The sequence below is a fragment of the Grampus griseus genome (assembly GCF_964374135.1).
Source record: "Grampus griseus genome assembly, chromosome: 9".
In the NCBI taxonomy this organism is placed as follows: Eukaryota; Metazoa; Chordata; class Mammalia; order Artiodactyla; family Delphinidae; genus Grampus; species Grampus griseus.
The window spans coordinates 56,949,265-56,966,840 of NC_139003.1; the positions used below are offsets into that span (position 1 = coordinate 56,949,265).

The 17,576-nt window shown below is 39.5% G+C and overlaps 1 protein-coding gene across 1 annotated transcript; it reads right to left on the reverse strand.

Moving 5' to 3' along the window:
- Nucleotides 1-628: 628 nt before the first annotated feature.
- TFPI2 (tissue factor pathway inhibitor 2) lies at nt 629-6,432 on the reverse strand. Its single transcript, XM_082661786.1, has 5 exons — nt 6,170-6,432; nt 5,708-5,890; nt 4,300-4,479; nt 2,933-3,103; nt 629-2,603 (listed from the first exon to the last, which is right to left on the reverse strand). Exons 1-5 carry the CDS (start codon nt 6,255-6,257, stop codon nt 2,521-2,523), a joined length of 705 nt encoding a protein of 234 aa, XP_082517912.1. The 5' UTR covers nt 6,258-6,432; the 3' UTR covers nt 629-2,520.
- Nucleotides 6,433-17,576: the final 11,144 nt, after the last annotated feature.

Genomic DNA, 17,576 nt, shown 5'->3' on the forward strand with positions numbered 1-17,576 from the left:
CTTCAGGTTTAATTTTTTGTCTCTTTCTTTCTGAAAGATTACTTCATCAGAAAGGGTGTACACTTCTTATTGCATCACATCCAGAAGTGAATAATGTCTGTTGGCACACTTTTAGTAATGTTAAAATTATCCATGGGTTCAGAGACATTAGTCTGATTTCTCCATGATACTGTTCCCCATCAATCTTTCATGCCATGGTTTCAGCATCCACAGATGATCATTACCTAGATGCATACTTCATTAGGGGTATCTTCTAACATTTTATTGCATGTATTAGGTGGGATTCTTCTATGAGTAACTTTCTCTCGTACACTATTTAGTTGTTAAAACTAAATAAAAAAGGATAAGTACTTTAGTATTTTTCTAATTTCATCAGTTTTCAGAGTAATGAGACAATGCCCTAGCAACCTCTAAGAGTCACCAAGGAGGTGTATGTGTAATTATTAATGTTATATTCATACAACATTATATTCATATTTATATACTTATATATAAATATGTTATATTCATATAACATATTTATATATAAGTATATAAATTATGTTATATTCATATTCATATGTTATATGTTATATTCATATTTATATATTCATATTTATATACTTATATATTTGTGGTCATTTTTTGTTTTGATGCTCATATTGCCTCATTTTAGGTCAGTGGAAGTCCCCTAATGTTACTCTTCTGTTTTTGTGACGTGATTCATTAGTCTTTTTTTTTTTTAATTCATTAGTCTTTGATAGTTTCCTTGCTTTACAGCATAAGATGGCCCAGGTTCATCTTACACATTTCCTGTCCCAGACCTAGACTCAGCAAGCTCTGGTTTCTTTTAGTGACCATAATCTGGACGGTAGGTATACTTACTCCTACTGGATTGTCAAAAGACTTTTCAATGAAAGGGTGGCAAATACATTTTTATAGAATATATAATATAGTATTCTATGTATGATAGGTTCAAAATAACAATATTACTAATCAGACTAAAAAATGTATTTTTAGATAGCTTCAGAATTTATTTGACTCTTAGATTATATCCTCCAAAAGATACAGAGTCAAAATACTAGTTTTGAAAGTCACTGAAAATAATTATATACCCTTTTTGTAGTTATGCCACTATTTGATATTCATTTAGGTTCAATTGTTTTGTCTTGTTTCCAGTTTTAGAAGGAATGCTTTTTATTCTTTTTGATTTAATTTTGTTTTTTAATTACACAAAATATTTACATGATCCAGGATCAAAATTATAGTAAGGTACATTCACATAAATTTCACTTCCATACCTGTCCAATCCTTTGTCTCCTACCTCATCTTATAGGTAAACATTTTTAATATCTTTGTATCTTCTGTGATTTGTGTGTGTGTGTGTGTGTATTTATTCATATTGTTCTAGACCTTGTTTTTCTTTAATGTGTCCTGAGGATCAGATGATATCCACATATAGATAATTTGCTGATTTTTCATCCATAATTTCTTCAACCAACCCCCTATTGATGAGTATCTGGTTTGTTTCCAGTTTTCAGTTATTCCAAATAATATATCAACTATGGCATATTAGCATTTTGGGGGTTTTTTTTGTCACAATACCTTTGGGATAGATTTTTAAAGGAGGCATTGCTCAAGAAAAGGGCAAATGTACTTATAATTTGGCCATATCAGGGGCATACTTTTAAACATTAATCTTGCCAAGAAAATGTAGGAATTTTAAAAAATCTTGTTGTTACAGAGAAAGAAAAAAACTGTTTAAAATGGGATGGTCATATTTATCAGGAATATTTTATTAGTGGAATTTAAATTATTAAATTTATGCATTGTCTCTGGTATAGTATAAATAAGCACCTTGAACAGTACAAAAATTTTAACAACTTAACGCTGAGTGGGGATGGATGGATAGCTGAAGAGAGAGAGAGACAGAGAATCCCCCCACCCCTACCCGAGGAGTGCATTTCTGGTTGTAATTACTTTACTAGCTTTTTAATTCAGTCAAAAAAGTTACTTTATTTTATTATCTTTTAAATGACACTGTAGAAATAGAAATAAGTTAGCAGTGTCTACATAGTAGCATTTGTAACATTTTTTGAAGTGTTGGTAAGTCTGCAAGTTTGTCTCCTTGGCCCCAAAATATAATCTGACTTTTAAATGCAAAATTAAATATATTTGCTGGTCCTTTTTATAATCCTATGTGTTAAAAGAATATGATTATATTGTCTTATATTTTTCAGTTACTATCATCTTCTGAAATCAGGGAGAGCAACCCCAAGAACTGGGTGAGTCATATTTGCTTTTATATCTTATGCACAGCAAGAATTTAACCTCATAAAAAAATAGTTGAACATTAAATTTAAAATAATAGATTCGCATTTGAATAGCAGCTAGTTATGTATAAAAAATACACAAATTTAAAAATATAACATAAGAACTGGTGAATAAATCACTAATGATTCGCTTACTTGTGTTACCATATTATCCTTCAGATATAATCATAAAGGCATTCACAAGATGACATACGGAAAAAAAAAAGGGTTAAAATCGCTTCTTCTTAATTTTCAGTCTTCTACTTGCAAAGAGAAGCTTTGGCATCTTCTTGTTCTTTCCCTTTTTCAAGGCTAAGGTCAACAAAATAAAAATAAACATCATATTACCCAGTCTGTAGGCTCGCTATAAATCACCACTTACGACATGCTTACAAACTCACCTCATCTTAATTTTAATGATTATAAAGTCAGTTTTACTCACTATCCACTTAGTCAATAACACTCTACCTAGCCAGTATAAGCATTTTGACAAAACTGACCAGTACTAAAGCGCTATCTATGTAGAAGTAGTCTAGAAATGGCAATATGTTATTAGTAAAATGGAGACATCAAAATATAATTTTGCTTATGAGTTATTTATAAAGTTAGTTTAAAAATTGAATAAGAAAAAAATCCACTACCTTTTACACAAATGCGTTTGCAGTCCTTCACGTTAACAAAGTTATTGTTATTCCCTCCACAGCCAGTATAGGTGAAGGCCTCACAGGCTTTGTGTCTTGGATTAAAATAATAGCGAGTTGCATTAGCAGAGCATAGTCCCTCATCTTTTGGACTATAGCAAAATGATGGACCTTAATGAAAAAGAAAATAAAATTAAAAATGCAGTAATAGCAGATTTACTAAACTGTGCTGATTACTGAAGTAACTGAAGAAAATCTAATCCCATAGAAGCTTCGTTCTGAATCCAAAATATACTACGCCATTTAAAAAGTGTGCCTTGAATTTCAAAACGGCTGACATGCCATATTTTGTTAACTCTAAATTTTTATAAAGTGGACAGAATATCAAGCTATATCCTTGTATCGTTTGAATGTGTAAAGAAATTAAACCCGAAAAACAGATATGGACAGGTAAAAATGGGCTACATTTCATGGGAAAATATGTGACATGCTTTGGTAAACTCTCTTGTGTTGGTAGTTTTATTTTAAATGTTTTTATCAGCTCTCCTTCCATTATTAATCAAGAATACATGTATCTAATTCCCAGGTAGCCACTGGAACACTTACATTTACATAAACAATTTAAAAGAACGCCAGCAAGAACCATCTCCTCATTAATTCAAGATTTTGCATATTCAACACTGTATAGCTACAGAGCTTTATCAAAGTCTCTGCCAAAGCAAGTTTTCCTTGTTTGTTGAACTTATTTATCTCTGTGTACGTGTCTCTGCTATGCCTACGGAAAATGCCTGTACAAACATTACATACTACCCAAGTAACCCATGGTTTTAGGGATTGTGTGGGGGGAATGTAGGTAAGCAATGGGGAAGAGAGAAAAGAGGGATAGAGATCAATTTGTGCTACAATTTGTAACTACTAAAGAACACAGAAATCTAACCAAAAACTTTAGAAATTTTCAGGTTTCACCATGAAGTCTTTCTATCACACTATCTCATATATACAACTGATTTCATACAAACCTGAGGTCATGTCATTAATGAAGATTGTAATTTTTTACGTGTAAATTACGTAGATGAGAAATAGTTCTAAAGAAACAATGCAGAAGAGGAAGCAAAACTTGAATCATAGCTTTGTCACTTTCCAGCCCTGAGAACTTGGCAAGTTGTTAACTTCTAGCTTGCACTCTAATATGCAGAACAGGGGATAATAATACTCCCTCACAGGGCAATAGTGTGAAGATTGATATCATATTATATGTGAAATCACCAGAACGCAAACCATGTTCATTCCACATCAAATTGTTAACTTTTTCACCCTAAAGCCTTAATAAAGAAATGAAATAGAAACACTGTAAAAAGAATATTTACCTTTCTTTGGTGCACAGAAGCCCATACAAGTAGCTTCATCCGGGAACCGGTTCTCACTGCTGTGACACCCGCCAGATATGAATTTTTCACATGCCATGGAACTTAGATTGAAGAAATACACTTCTCTGAGCTCCCCACACTGCCTCTTACTGACTTCCAACCGGCAAATCTTGGGAACTTCTAGGACAAGAAGAGCATAAAACAATGTTAGTAAAAATTTAACCTTCTTGGTATTACTTTCAAAACTTTACTGTATTTTCAGAAACAACTGGTGGTGGCCAGGGTGGAGTGGGGGAAGGCATCATATTTAGTGCTGGGCTAGTAAACCCCCAAAAGACTGCCCACTAGTCCAGTTACAGTGAGACCTTGTATCCCTGGGTCCAGAATCCACAGATTCAACCAACCCCAGACAGAAAATATTCAGGAAAAAAAATTCCAGAAAGTTCAAAAAAAAAAAAGCGAAACTTAAATTTGTCCTATGGTGGCAACTATATGCCTAGCATTTATGTTGTATTAGGCATTATAAGTAATCTAGAGATGATTTAAAGTATAAGGGAGGATGTGCATATGTTATAGACAAACGCTGTGGATTTTGGTATGGGTGGGGTGGGGTCCTGGAACCAATCCCCACAGACACTGAGAGGCAACTGGATTCGGCTTTTTTTTTTTTTTTTAACAGTGTCTCCAGACTTGGCTCGGCTATGATAAATTTTCAACTTCAGTGGAAAGACTGTTCTCTCAGAGTATTCTGATTGTTTCTACATACGAAGTTAATCAAACTTATTCGTAGGAATACACATTTTTCCCTGGCTCAATTCCTTGAATAGCAGAGCCCCAGGTTCTGTTACAGGCCTTAGCAGAGATAATAAACATAATTAAAATAAAATCGAAAACAGCATCATGAATCTCCACTATATCTCTATACTAATCTAAGACCTGATGGGGTATTGGGGACAAAAATAAGGTTATAATTAGCTAAATCACACTTTAATAACAAAATCCACTAAAAGTATTTCAGATTGATAGATAGTGGACACGAGAAAATGCTATTCTCAAGGAGGCATAAAAACCATAGGTTTAGAACTATAATAAATACAGAAAAGCCCTTATGTTGCACCTAATACATTACACTCTTGCAGTGTTACGTCTTACTGGTGAAATCTTTTCCTGAGTCTGCACACGCAGTGAATTATGATAAATGCCAGTTAGGAGAGAGGAGATGTCTTAGGCGTTGTAAACTTTGTGATCACTTGTGGTAAACTGAAAAGCATTAAAAGCCTTAATATTTGAGAAAATTCAGGCTAAAACTTACTGTAGAAGATGGGATCTGGAAAATAAGCTAAGTTACTACTAGCCCTTCAGTGCAAGGAGCAGCACAAGAGTCCTGAGTGTGCGTGCGAGCACTTACTCTGTATCCTCCAGCAAGCTTCATCGCAGGCCTCCCAAGTTTCGAAATTGTTGGCATTGCCCTCGCAGCCCCCATACATGAACTCGCGGCAGCTCTGCGTATACCTGTCATAGTAGTAACTGGGGATCCGGGCCCGGCAGGGCCCTTCGTCCGGGGGTAGGAGGCAGATCTCCGCGTTATTTCCTACAGGAGGGGCAGAAGGAGAGCCAGAGAGTGAGAGAAGGAGGTCAGCCACATCTCCGCGGAGGGAGAAGCTTCCCGGGGAGTTCTGTCCCGGCAGCTTCCCAGCACAGCAGAAGGGCATCTGCAGAGAAAGAAAGTGCAAACTTGGGTGCAAGTGCCCCGTTGCGTGGTGCACGGCAGGGATCGGGGAAAGCGGGGCACAGAGAGCGAGTGCAGGGGTCCGCGGAGCCCTCGCCGCCTGGCCGGGGCGATAAGGGGGTCCCCTGGGCAGGGAGATACCTGGCGGCGCTTGAGGAGCATCTCCCAGCGCAGTTCCCACCAGGAGCAGCGGCAGAACCACCAGCTGGAGGGGGCGAACAGAGTACATGGTGTCTGGATTCAAGCCGCCCGTGGGGTGAGGCGTCCCCAGAATGTGCCAGCGGGAGGAAGGTGCACAGCGTCCAACCTCGAGGCAGTCTGAGTTCCAGCGTGGTGGGTGCCGCTGCTTTATGTAGGGTGAGCGTCCTTCTGACCTGGGACAGGGCGGAGCGTGCCTTTGCGGAACCTGGAGGGGAGACTGATTCATGCCCTGAGAGCGCTGACCCTGCCGCCCCCTGGACGCTGGAGAGTGTGTGCGGCGGTGGGTGGGGGTTGGGCGGGGAGAGGAATTCCCCACCAAGTTGAACCTGCCTCCCAAACTTTCTCCAGTGGCCGAGCGGGGATGACCAGATGGGGCATTGTGTCAGAGATGGGAAGTCCACAGGCTAGAGGGAAATGACCTGGGTGTGATTGCACAAGGTTCCAACTTGCAGCATCACGCTGAAGCTTGAATCCACACTTTGAAAGCACAAAGTCCAGGTCTTTGAAGGGCAGAAAGTGTGAAATTCACAGGGCCAAGGGGAGCTGGGCTCATTGCATTAGACCCTTTAATAGAAATTTAAGTATATGTATTTCTTTACATTTATACATAGATATACACATTCATATTTCAGTCGAGCTCTAATTTACATTTCATAAAAGGTTCATAATATTACAGTTGGATCAGTTTTGACAACTATATATACCCTTGTAATCACCACTCCAATCAAGAATTAAACATTTCCATCACCCCAGAACATTCTCTCAAACCCTTTCCCAGTCAATCCTTCCAACCCCAGGCCAGGGGCAACCATTCTGAGCACCACAGATTGGTTTCACCTGTTGTAAATCTCATGCAAATGGAATCATAAGATATTTACTGTTTTGTACTTCTTTTACTCCACTACCGTTTTTAAGACACACATGCTATTGTAGAGTTTGTTCCTTGTAAGTGTTGAGCAGTCTTCCAATGTATGAGTATACAACAAAGGTCCTATTATTGGACATTTGTGTTATTTCTATTTGGGGCAACTATGAATAAAGCTGCTTTGTGTGTGCAAACAAATTTTATTACTCTCAAGTAAAATATTTTAAAATATTAGAAACTGCCAGACAGTTTTCCAGAATGATTATACCATTTTACACCGCCATCAGCTATGTGTTAGTGTTTTAACTATGTTTTTGGAGCTGGAACATGAAAGTCCAAAGAGAGGTGGCCTTAGGGGGGATCCTGAAGCTTTGGCCAGATCAGCCCCTTCCCATACATTTCTTAGTGTCAGTGCATCTATTATAGTTAATTGTTCCTTTGATATATTAGCCTGAGCCTAACTTTTTATCTATACAAAATAAATTATCTACACTGGGATTTTACATGAAATATCAAGGATATTTTTGGAGAACATTTTAATGGGTTCTCTTGATGAATGTGTCTTCCCTTCCTCCCCCTTTTCCTCTTGCTCTATTTAATATTCTTAAGGGAATAATTATCCTTGGCTTCTCCTAAAGATACTGGAGGGAGTTTACAGGAATTCTCTTTCAAGTTTCTGAGAATCTCTGTGCTTACAGCGAGTTAATCGTCTGGGATGTTTTCACACTATAACCCCTTGGGCCAGTTTTCAGTTATCCTGATGTCATGACAGAGAACCATATTCCTAGGAAAACTAACCTGGTCTGGAAATACTGTGTCATTTATGCTGTCAGATTACTAGATATCTATGATTAAGAATGACAGAGATGTAAGGATACATGTTTAACAACAAGCTCACCAGGAGAAAAAAAAGGGCGGTGGGGCGGCGGGGGGGGCGATTGGTGGTTTGTATATTTTACTGATTTCCATGGAGTAAATGCTCTCACTTTGGCTTGATTTCAAGCTGCCAGAGTTGGAAATAGATGGGTACAATCAGTTCACCAGAGCCAGTGTGAGCTGACTCCCGCACGCCAAGCCCTGCGGCAGCCAGCTGGTTTTGGAAAAACACACTCATATGAGAATCAGATAAGACCTTCCCAATACCTCCCAAATATTATTAGGGGAGGAAAATTTTACCACACGTTTATACAGGATCATGTTTGGAAGAAAAGCTAATTCAACGTCAAACTTAACCTATTTCCATTCTTCTGAATATGATTAAATATATCTCCGAAACAGACTAAAACAAATTCAAGGACAGAGACTCAGTCAGACTTATCATTTAGCATTAACTATTGTCACTTCTGTTCTTTGTTCTCAGCTGCTGGCAGTTTTTAATCATCTTTTGCTTCATGTAGAAAGAGAAATCTTTGGAATTAGGGCAGATTATTTTGGGAAATTGCATAGTGCAATGGGAAAGCAGACTTGGGAGTCTGAGGAAACCTGGATTTTATTCCTTGTTCCTTTGGACAAGTTACATAAAATCTCAGAGCCTCAGTTTTCTTATCTGTGAAATGGATATAATCACTGTCCCGTACAAGTGTGCTATAAGGATTAACGGGAAAGCGCCTAGGAACTCTGAGAGATGTGCTCCTCACATACAGGCACAGAATCCATCGGAATTGTCCCATGTCGCAGTTACCACTGAAAGCCTCGGCAGAGCATTTTAAGATGGAGCATTAGCCACAATCAAGAAACACAGCAGCATGAACTGGCCTTGCTCCCATCAGCTCTCCTCTTTGGCTGTGCTCAGGGGTCACCTCTCCACGTAGGAAGGTGTCACACAATCAGATACCACTTTGTGATAGTCTCTTCTGGGGAAATGAGCTTCAGGGTTCTCTCAGCCCCAGCAGATACTCAGTCCACTCAGGCCTGCTGTGTAACAGATGGAGGTGGAGGGGTTCAAAACCAGTCTTTTCACCCCTCCGTGGTATGGAGTCTATAGACACAGGTTGAAATCTGTATTCAGAGGTTCTCTAGAAATGTTAGTTTCCTCCCTTGTTCTATGCCAAATAGGGTGCGTCTCTAACACCTCTGTGACCGCTGAGTAGGGACAGGGAAGGAGAAGTGAACAAGTGGGGGGAGTCAGAATTTTGAGATTGTCAAGCCAGATGATCAGGAAGGAAATTACTCCTCAATTGCAAAACACTTGAGTATTTTTATATCCATGAAAAAGATATCTTCCTATATAAGAGGAATCTAAAATTCCTGGGACTACTTTAAATTACTGGATTTATCCTTAGGATTATGTGGAAGTAGCCATGTGACCACCACGATCAGCCTCCCCATAGGGATGTCATAGTACTTCTATTTCCTTAAACCAGTGTCTAGGCCAAAAGGTTACCACAGCTGAGGAAAACAATTCCTTAATCCAAAGTCAACAGGAAGTACAAGGCTGGAGGGATCAGGGAAGAACCGTCACCCAGATTGATTTGTCATTGCCAGACCAAGTGACAGCTCTAGTGGCTGCAGCTAAAGACAGAGGCTCAAAATAGTTTAGATCTCTGTAAAATAAGGCATGGAATTCTTATAATTTGAATGCTGAAGAGAACTATCAATACCATCTGTTCCAGTATTTTTATTTTACATTTACAAATTGAGACCTAGAAAGATAAAATGGCTGGTCATGTTTAATTACCTTAGTTTGTTGGCAGAGCTGAGACTAGAACCCACATTCCTGATACTCACTCAGTCTTGTATTCTTTCTGACATACCCAGACCTAAGCTCTTTCTACTGTATCAAGACCGTAGAGCAGAACACTAAACTCCAGAATTGAAACACACAAAGGCTCCCATGAGTTCAGGAGCAGCTTTGAGGTGTCAGATCCTTGCCTCTGTTCTTCTCCACACCCTCCCCCGCATTGGACCCATAACAAGTGGATGTGAAGGTGACTTGGAACACAGTAGCTCCTAGAATTCCCAAGCCTTGAGCATGCTGTTCTACCCTCTGAGAGCTCCACAGTCTTGAAAGGTGACCGTGAATTTAAAGAAAAGATTGAGACAGATGGTCTTCCTCTCTGTCAGATACCTTAGGGAGAGGTGGCATGTCTAACTTACGAGTGAATGAGGAGAATTAATTTAGCCCAGTGATTTGGGGTTGTGTGTAACATAACATAGTCACTTAAGGAGTTACACTGATAACTTTTTTTTTTTGCGGTATGCGGGCCTCTTACTGTTGTGGTCTCTCCCGTTGCGGAGCACAGGCTCCGGACGCGCAGGCTCAGCAGCCATGGCTCATGGGCCTAGCCGCTCCGCGGCATGTGGGATCTTCCCGGACCGGGGCACAAACCCGTGTCCCCTGCATCGGCAGGCGGACTCTCAACCACTGCACCACCAGGGAAGCCCACTGATAACTTCTGAATAAACAAAGTTCTTGCTGCCCGTTAGTTTAGCCCTGTCAAAATAAAATCTGAAATGAGTCCAGCTGGCACTAACAAGGAGTTTGCACATCTGCTAAGAAAGGCAGTTAATCTCTTCTGAGAGATTAGGGGTCATGAGAGTTCTGTTAAAGTTTAGACAGCTCCTTCACCAACTAGACATTTTTCCAGCGGGTTGGGCCTTGTAGGAAATGTTTGCTCTAATGCACCCTCTGTCGGACACAGAGTGCATTTGTCAGTGTTGTAATAAAGTGGAGTCACTTAGAAGATGAGACATTCCCCATGCCTAATTTTATTATTCTCCTTCTCCCTAGGCAGAACAAGATAATGGAGTGTATAATGTGTCTCTTACCATGGCCATTCTTTCATTCACCTATTTTAAAAATAAGCAGATTAAACATTTAAAATGTGCCCAACTTTGTGCCTTTGTGCACATTTGGGATACAAAGATGAATAAACACATTAGGGATCTCACGGCAAAATAGGGTAGACAGATGAACACTCTATGACCCAGTCACAATATAGTGTTCTTATTATAATATTAAAAATATGTACCAGGTTCTGTGGGACTATGGAGGATGAAATAAATAAAACTTAAGCAAGAGTTCAATTAGAAATAAAAACCAATCCACACAAACATATCTCACATTACATCTTCAGTGCCTGTGGGACACAGACACTTTTCTTCATCAGCTAGTTGCTTTGGTTGGTTCTTTTAGCAGCTGTGGTTATGACAAAGCATTGCCTTCTGCAGAAGGGCAGGATCTCAGAAACCCCCTTTCTCTTCTTCCTAGATGTATGTTCCCTCAAAGGTCGTGCCTACGTAGGACGCGGACCATCTTTTTTCTCACTCAGGTGCTGCACATTTAACTATGTAGGGCACACAGAAGGTTGGAACAGATTTTGGACTATTTTATCCAAGACTTTTCTGGCATAATGCAGCTTCACCACCTACCCAGAATTCTAGCTGGGGTTACCAGTCCACTAGAGAGTGACACATTAAGAATGGGGGAAGAAGGGGAAATTTTCCCCTAACTCTTGTATACCATGTGGAAACCTCAATAGCAATAACTACAGTACTGGATAAAATGTTTATTATTGAGGGTTTGCATTGTACCTTGCATTCATTAGCTCATTAAACCCCCCACGATAACCACTTGAGACAGGTACTTTATTCTCCCCACTCTGCAAATGAAGAGGCTGAAGCTTTAGATAGATACATGACTTGGTCAAAACTATACAACTAGCAATCTGAATTCTGGTCCCCTGGTCTCTGTGCACACATCCTTTTCTTCCACATTAGTGGGGACCAAAGCCAGGCTCATTATATAGAGCATGTGCTCGTGACCCTCGTTCAGTACGTGGACAGCTCTATCTCAGATTTCCTTTTACTTCAAACAGGAAGTTTATCATTGAGAACTAACAGATAGCTACAATTTAATACATTGCTCTAATGCTCTAAGAGAAACATCTGCCAAAGTTGGTAATCAGATTAGAGGATTGAGAGAGTTAATCCCTAAAAACCTTATTATCAGGGTTATATTTAGCAGTAAGTAATGGATCTTGACCTTTCAAGTATAAAGATACCCTTTCATGAAAATGCCTTTTATTTTTATACTCTAACCCAAATCTCATGTTGCTTATACTTTACTTACTAAAGTGTCATAAGCCCTCCAAATGTTCATTTGTTCTAGCTTTATGTAGAAAAATTTTGTATATTAAATCACACAGGAGGGACAACCTGCCATTTGGGGGCAGGAGAAAACATTAGTTGCAGTTTGAAATGGGCATACATCTCCTAGCACTACCACTATTTTTTTCCTCTTATTGACTATCTATTAGCTGAGGGAAAAACTGAATTGAACTGAAATGTCTGTATTAGAAGAGAATTGAGTACACTAGTCTGGACTAGATATACTGAACCAGCCAGAGAAGGGTCAGTTGTTCCTACTGGGCAACTGAATGTCCTGTATTCTCTGTCTTGCTTTTTCTTGCAGTGGAGGGCATGCGCTGGTCTGGTCAGAGACCAACCCCTTGGCTACTGCTCTGGCTCCTTTCCTCTCTTGCCTTCTCAAGGACTTCACTCACTCCTCTGCGACATTCAGCACATACACCCAGGTTTTACGTTTCCATTTGGAGTGCTCTATCTCTGATTCTTTTTCATCCCAAACTTAAAATTCTTATTTGATTCTACATCCCTTTCCTGTAAGGACCCCACTTCACTGCTCCCTCTCCCAGCAAAACTTATCAAAAATGTTATCTTCGCTCTCTGCCTCCACTTCCTCTCCCTTTTTTCCCACATTCCACTCAGTAAACTTTCATACTGGGAAGAGGAAGAACAGGAAGTGCTCTTGTCAAGAGCAACTCATCATGTTGCCACATCTTACTGGACCTCTCAATACGTATGACAAAGCAGCTGGCCCTAAGGTCACCAAAGACCACATTTTTCCATCTGCATTGTGTTTAACCTCTCAGCAGTATTTAACAATTTCAAATCCTTCGTCATTCTTGAAATGCCTTTTTTTTAGTCTTTACCATACCACATTCTTTTGGCTTTTTCCTACGTAGTTGACTGCTTTTCAATCAATTTATCCTTCTCCTCTGCCTGCCAATTAAGGGTTGGGCTGACTCAAGGCTCTAACTCTACTCTCTCCTTATGTGATTTCAAGTACATATACACATAAACTTTACATACACGTACATATACATATATTTATGGATAGTCTCGATCTCACCGCTGGATTCCAAACACTTTTATCTACTTAACATATCCACTTGGATGTCTAACCGGCATCTCAAACGCTATATGTCCTAAACTGGAGTGTTGGTGATAACCCCCAATCTTCCTCATTTCTGTAAATGACACACTTGGATTCTCAAGCTAAAAACTCTGGAATCATTCTTAACACCTCCCATCCATTCATTGCCCAGTCTATCAATAGTCCTGTCAATTCTACCTCCAAATCACGTTTTTAATTTGCCCGTATCTCTTTATATCTACAGTCACCAGTTTAGTTCAAATCTGTCTGTTCTTATGGGACCATTATGTTAGGTTAGTGGAAACTCCCAGTTTCCACTTTTGTTCTCCATTAAACCCCACAGAGCAGAGTATTTTTAACACGTTAGACTGTGCCACAACACCTGACGTCTTCAAAATAAAAATAAAGCCCCCCATTTACCTCCTCATTTATTTCTCACCGTGGAAGTCACTAACTGAGTGACTATGGGATCTGACCACTGTCTCCCTTTACTGACCTCATCCCATCACTCTTTCTTGACCTTACTAGACTCAAGTTACACTGTGTGTTTTATTCTCCTCATACAAGTTCGTTCCCACCTCGGGCCCTTTGCATGAGCTGTTCCCTCTGCTTAGCCCTTATCCCTGCATGAAATGCTCATCTCCTGATCTTTACTTCACTGACTCCTTCTTGGCATTTGGGTGTTGGTCCCACTGGCACTACCTCTAATCAGCCTATATGATGTTGCCCAATATCTCAGTCACTCCTTATGACTTCATGGTATCACAAACTATCCTTATAGCTTTATCATTTGAAATCACTATGTTTATTATTTTAATTTGACTTGTCTAATCCTCTCACTATTATACAAGTTCTATGAGAACAGGAAACTTACCTGTCATACTCACCATTGTATCCCGATGCTAAGAACAAGACCTGAAAAGTAGGATCTCATAAATGTCTGTAGAACAAACGAATTACTTATTATTGCCACAATCACACTTCTTTCCAAACGTCTTGAAAACCCATCTGGCTCAGTAGAAACAGAGAAATAGAGTTGCCCTGGGGAAGAAAGCGAGTTGTCATAGAATATATTTGAATGTCTATGAGTCACATGTGTCTTAAGTATAGGCTATAGGTTGAGAGAGATTGGTATTCATGTAACAAAAATAGCAATATATACAAAAGCAACTGGCTTTTTTTTTTTATGTTGGAGTATAGCCGATTAACAATGTTGTGATAGTTTGAGATGTATAGCAAAGGGACTCAGCCATGCATATACATGTATCCATTCTCCCCGCAACTGGCTTTGAAAAATGAAATATGATAAAATGTGTGATCAACTTGATTAGATGGAAGAAAAAACCCCAAATACAAACTACCTTTTATGTGATAAGAAAAAAACCCTCAGCTGAAAAGAATGATTTATAGAGTGATGTAGTATAAACACAGTAAGAGATAAGAAAGTTGATTTTGTTTGCTGCTTCAACCCCTAGCAATCAAGAGTGCCTGGTCTGTGGTAGTTACTCAATAAATATTTGCTGAATAAACACATGCTTGTTAGCTGCTATCATTTTATTGGTCCACGTACAAAGACAGAAGGAAGAAGAGTAGCTACATACAGATATAAAGCGATAGAGGTATTGCATATGTGTGTTCAGCACAGTGTCTGGCACATGGTGAATGCTCAAAAGTTATTAACTAATCATCACAACAAACTCACTTTCCTTTATTAATTTTGTCTCAACTCCCTCCCTTTAGAGGGTTAGTGTTTAATCCTTTGTTCTCTTCTCTTTCCTATTCATCCTGGGTATTCCCATCCATTCTCATGGCTCTCTCCTAAGCTCTGGCCTTTCCCCTCAACTCCAGACTGCCCATTCAAATGAATGTGTAACAAGCATCTTAAACATGGGATTCCCCTTCTCAAGTCTTCCTCATCTCAGGAAACAGCATTCCTTCTTCATTTGTTCAGACCCAAATCATTGATGTTATCTTGACTTTTTCTTGACTTTTGATCTCTCAGCATATCCTATTATCTCTACTTTCAAAATATATTTAGAATCTCACCACCCGTCCCCACCTCCACTGCTATTACCCTGGTTTTAGCCACCATCATGTCTCACCTTAATTACCGAAATTGTCTCTTCTCTGCTTCTACCCTTGCCCTCTATGGTCTAGCCTCAAAATAGCTGCCAGAATAATGCTACTAAAATATATGACAGATAGTATCACTCTATTACTCAAAACCCTCCAGTGTTCCCTAAGTCACTGAGTGAATCCAGAGTCTTTACAATGGCCCGAAAGACCCACGTGATCACTGATACCATAAACTACTCTTCCCCATATTCACTTGGCTCCTCCCAGTCGTACTAGCTCACTGCTCCCTGGAATAATCTTCTCTTATAATCAATAATAATCAATAAGCAATAAGCATTCATGGCTCACTCCTTCAGGTCTTCATTCAAATAGCATTGTCTCAGAGAAGCCTGCCCTGGCCACTCTCTCAATAATTGAAATACTTCTCTTGACACTTCCTATTCCTTCTCTGTTTTATTTTTCTCCTTAGGACTTATCACACTATATTGCCTCATTTAATTTTTTTTTAACCTTATTCATTGCCTGTCTCCTTCATTAGACTGTAAGTTCCCTGTAGGCAAAGTTTTCTGATTTTTTTTTCTCTGCTCTACCCTCAAGCATCTAGAATAGTGTCTGGCACATAACAGCACTTGGTAAATATTTGTTGAATGAATGAATAAAATGTTAGCTGTTATTCTTTAATAGTCCCGAGTATAATGTCAGGATAAAAAAGAACAGTATGAGACAAAATTTATACCCATATGATTACAAGCTTATTGTACATAACAGAGTGAATTTGTTTCTGAAAAAAATGTGTCAAACTGAATGTTTATGAATCAACATATGTAAAGTGCTAACATTTCTATTTCAAAGAATCTGTGATTGACCCTCTGTATAAAACAAAGGACTTTTAAAAATTAATTTTAATAATTTCCCCTAATATAGCCCTTATAAGTTAAATATTTTATTAGTCAAGTTTTCTTTTTTTTTAAATAAATTTATTTATTTATTTATTTTTGGCTGCATTGGGTCTTCGTTGCTGAGCGTGGACTTTCTTTAGCTACGTCGACCAGGGACTACTCTTCATTGTAGTGCGTGGGCTTCTCACTGCGGTGGCTTCTCTTGTGGAGCACGGGCTCTAGGCATGTGGGCTTCAGTAGTTGTGGCACGCACGTTCAGTAGTTACGGCACGCGGGCTCTAGAGCACAGGCTTAGTAGTTGTGGCACACGGGCTTAGTTGCTCCATGGCATGTGGGATCTTCCTGGACCAGGGCTCGAACCCGTGTCCCCTGCATTGGCAGGTGAATTCTTAACCACTGCACCACCAGGGAAGCCCTAGTCAAGTTTTCTTATTTCAAAATACGTTAGTCTATAATTGGTAAAAGCAAACAGGAAACAAGTAGCCTTTTGACTTTACACTAGGCCGTTTTAGTTCTAAATAAATTATCAAGAAACCTATGGAAACTCTGAAAGACATTAGTGAGACACTGAGCTACTCTACGTAGTTCTATCCTCAACATCCCTAACTGGTACCTACAAAACCAGTGAAAACCATAAACAACATGACAGTTTCAAAAGGCCCCCTAGGGGGCACTATTGCTCCCATTGAGAACCAGTGCTCTGTGGATGGGGTACAGCTCTGAGATACTTTCTCCCCCTCCTCTTCTCTTCTTGGGTTTTTTGGGCCTTAGCTCCTCTGATAGTAGTAGTGCAGGATGGAGGAAGAAGTAAAAGGTGACATATATTCTACCTAATGAGGGTATGTTTCTCCCCTGAATTAGCTGTAACTGCTACCTTAGCTTGTTGGTCTGTGAGTCTCCAGTCCTCCCGTTATATTCTGGTGAAAGTGGGAATGGGGATACTTGGTAACAGTTCCAGCAATCTGATCTAGCCCCTCTTAGGTCTTCCCATGGAGGGTGGCCCAACCTGGAAGTTTAGAATATAAGTGGCCTAGTTAGTGGAGGCACTGGGGGGATGGAGGTGGTTAGTGCCCTTGGTTGTCAACTCTGTGCTTTCTTTCTCTATGTAATTCTGGAGTGATGGAGTATATATATATTAAAAAAAAAAAAAAAAAAAAAGCAAACCTACTCTTTTAAACTAGTTTGAAGAGGGTAACTGAGAGAAGTGTGCTAGAGTGGAAAACATCCTAGACCAGAAAACAAACACTTGTGTTATAGCCCCAGCTCTGTTGTCACCAACTGTGTGATTTGGGGCATTTCAATTCTCTGGATCACCTTTGCCTCATCTGCAAA

Bases quoted from the DNA above. Each gene is read 5' to 3' on its own strand.
- TFPI2 (XM_082661786.1), bottom strand. From the start codon at position 6,257: ATGTACTCTGTTCGCCCCCTCCAGCTGGTGGTTCTGCCGCTGCTCCTG. The intron at 4,480-5,707 runs GTAAGTGCTCGC...TTCTTGTCCTAG, and splicing joins AGCTTGCTGGAGGATACAGA to AAGTTCCCAAGATTTGCCGG. The intron at 2,604-2,932 runs GTAGTGGATTTT...TGTTGACCTTAG, and splicing joins CAAACGCATTTGTGTAAAAG to CCTTGAAAAAGGGAAAGAAC.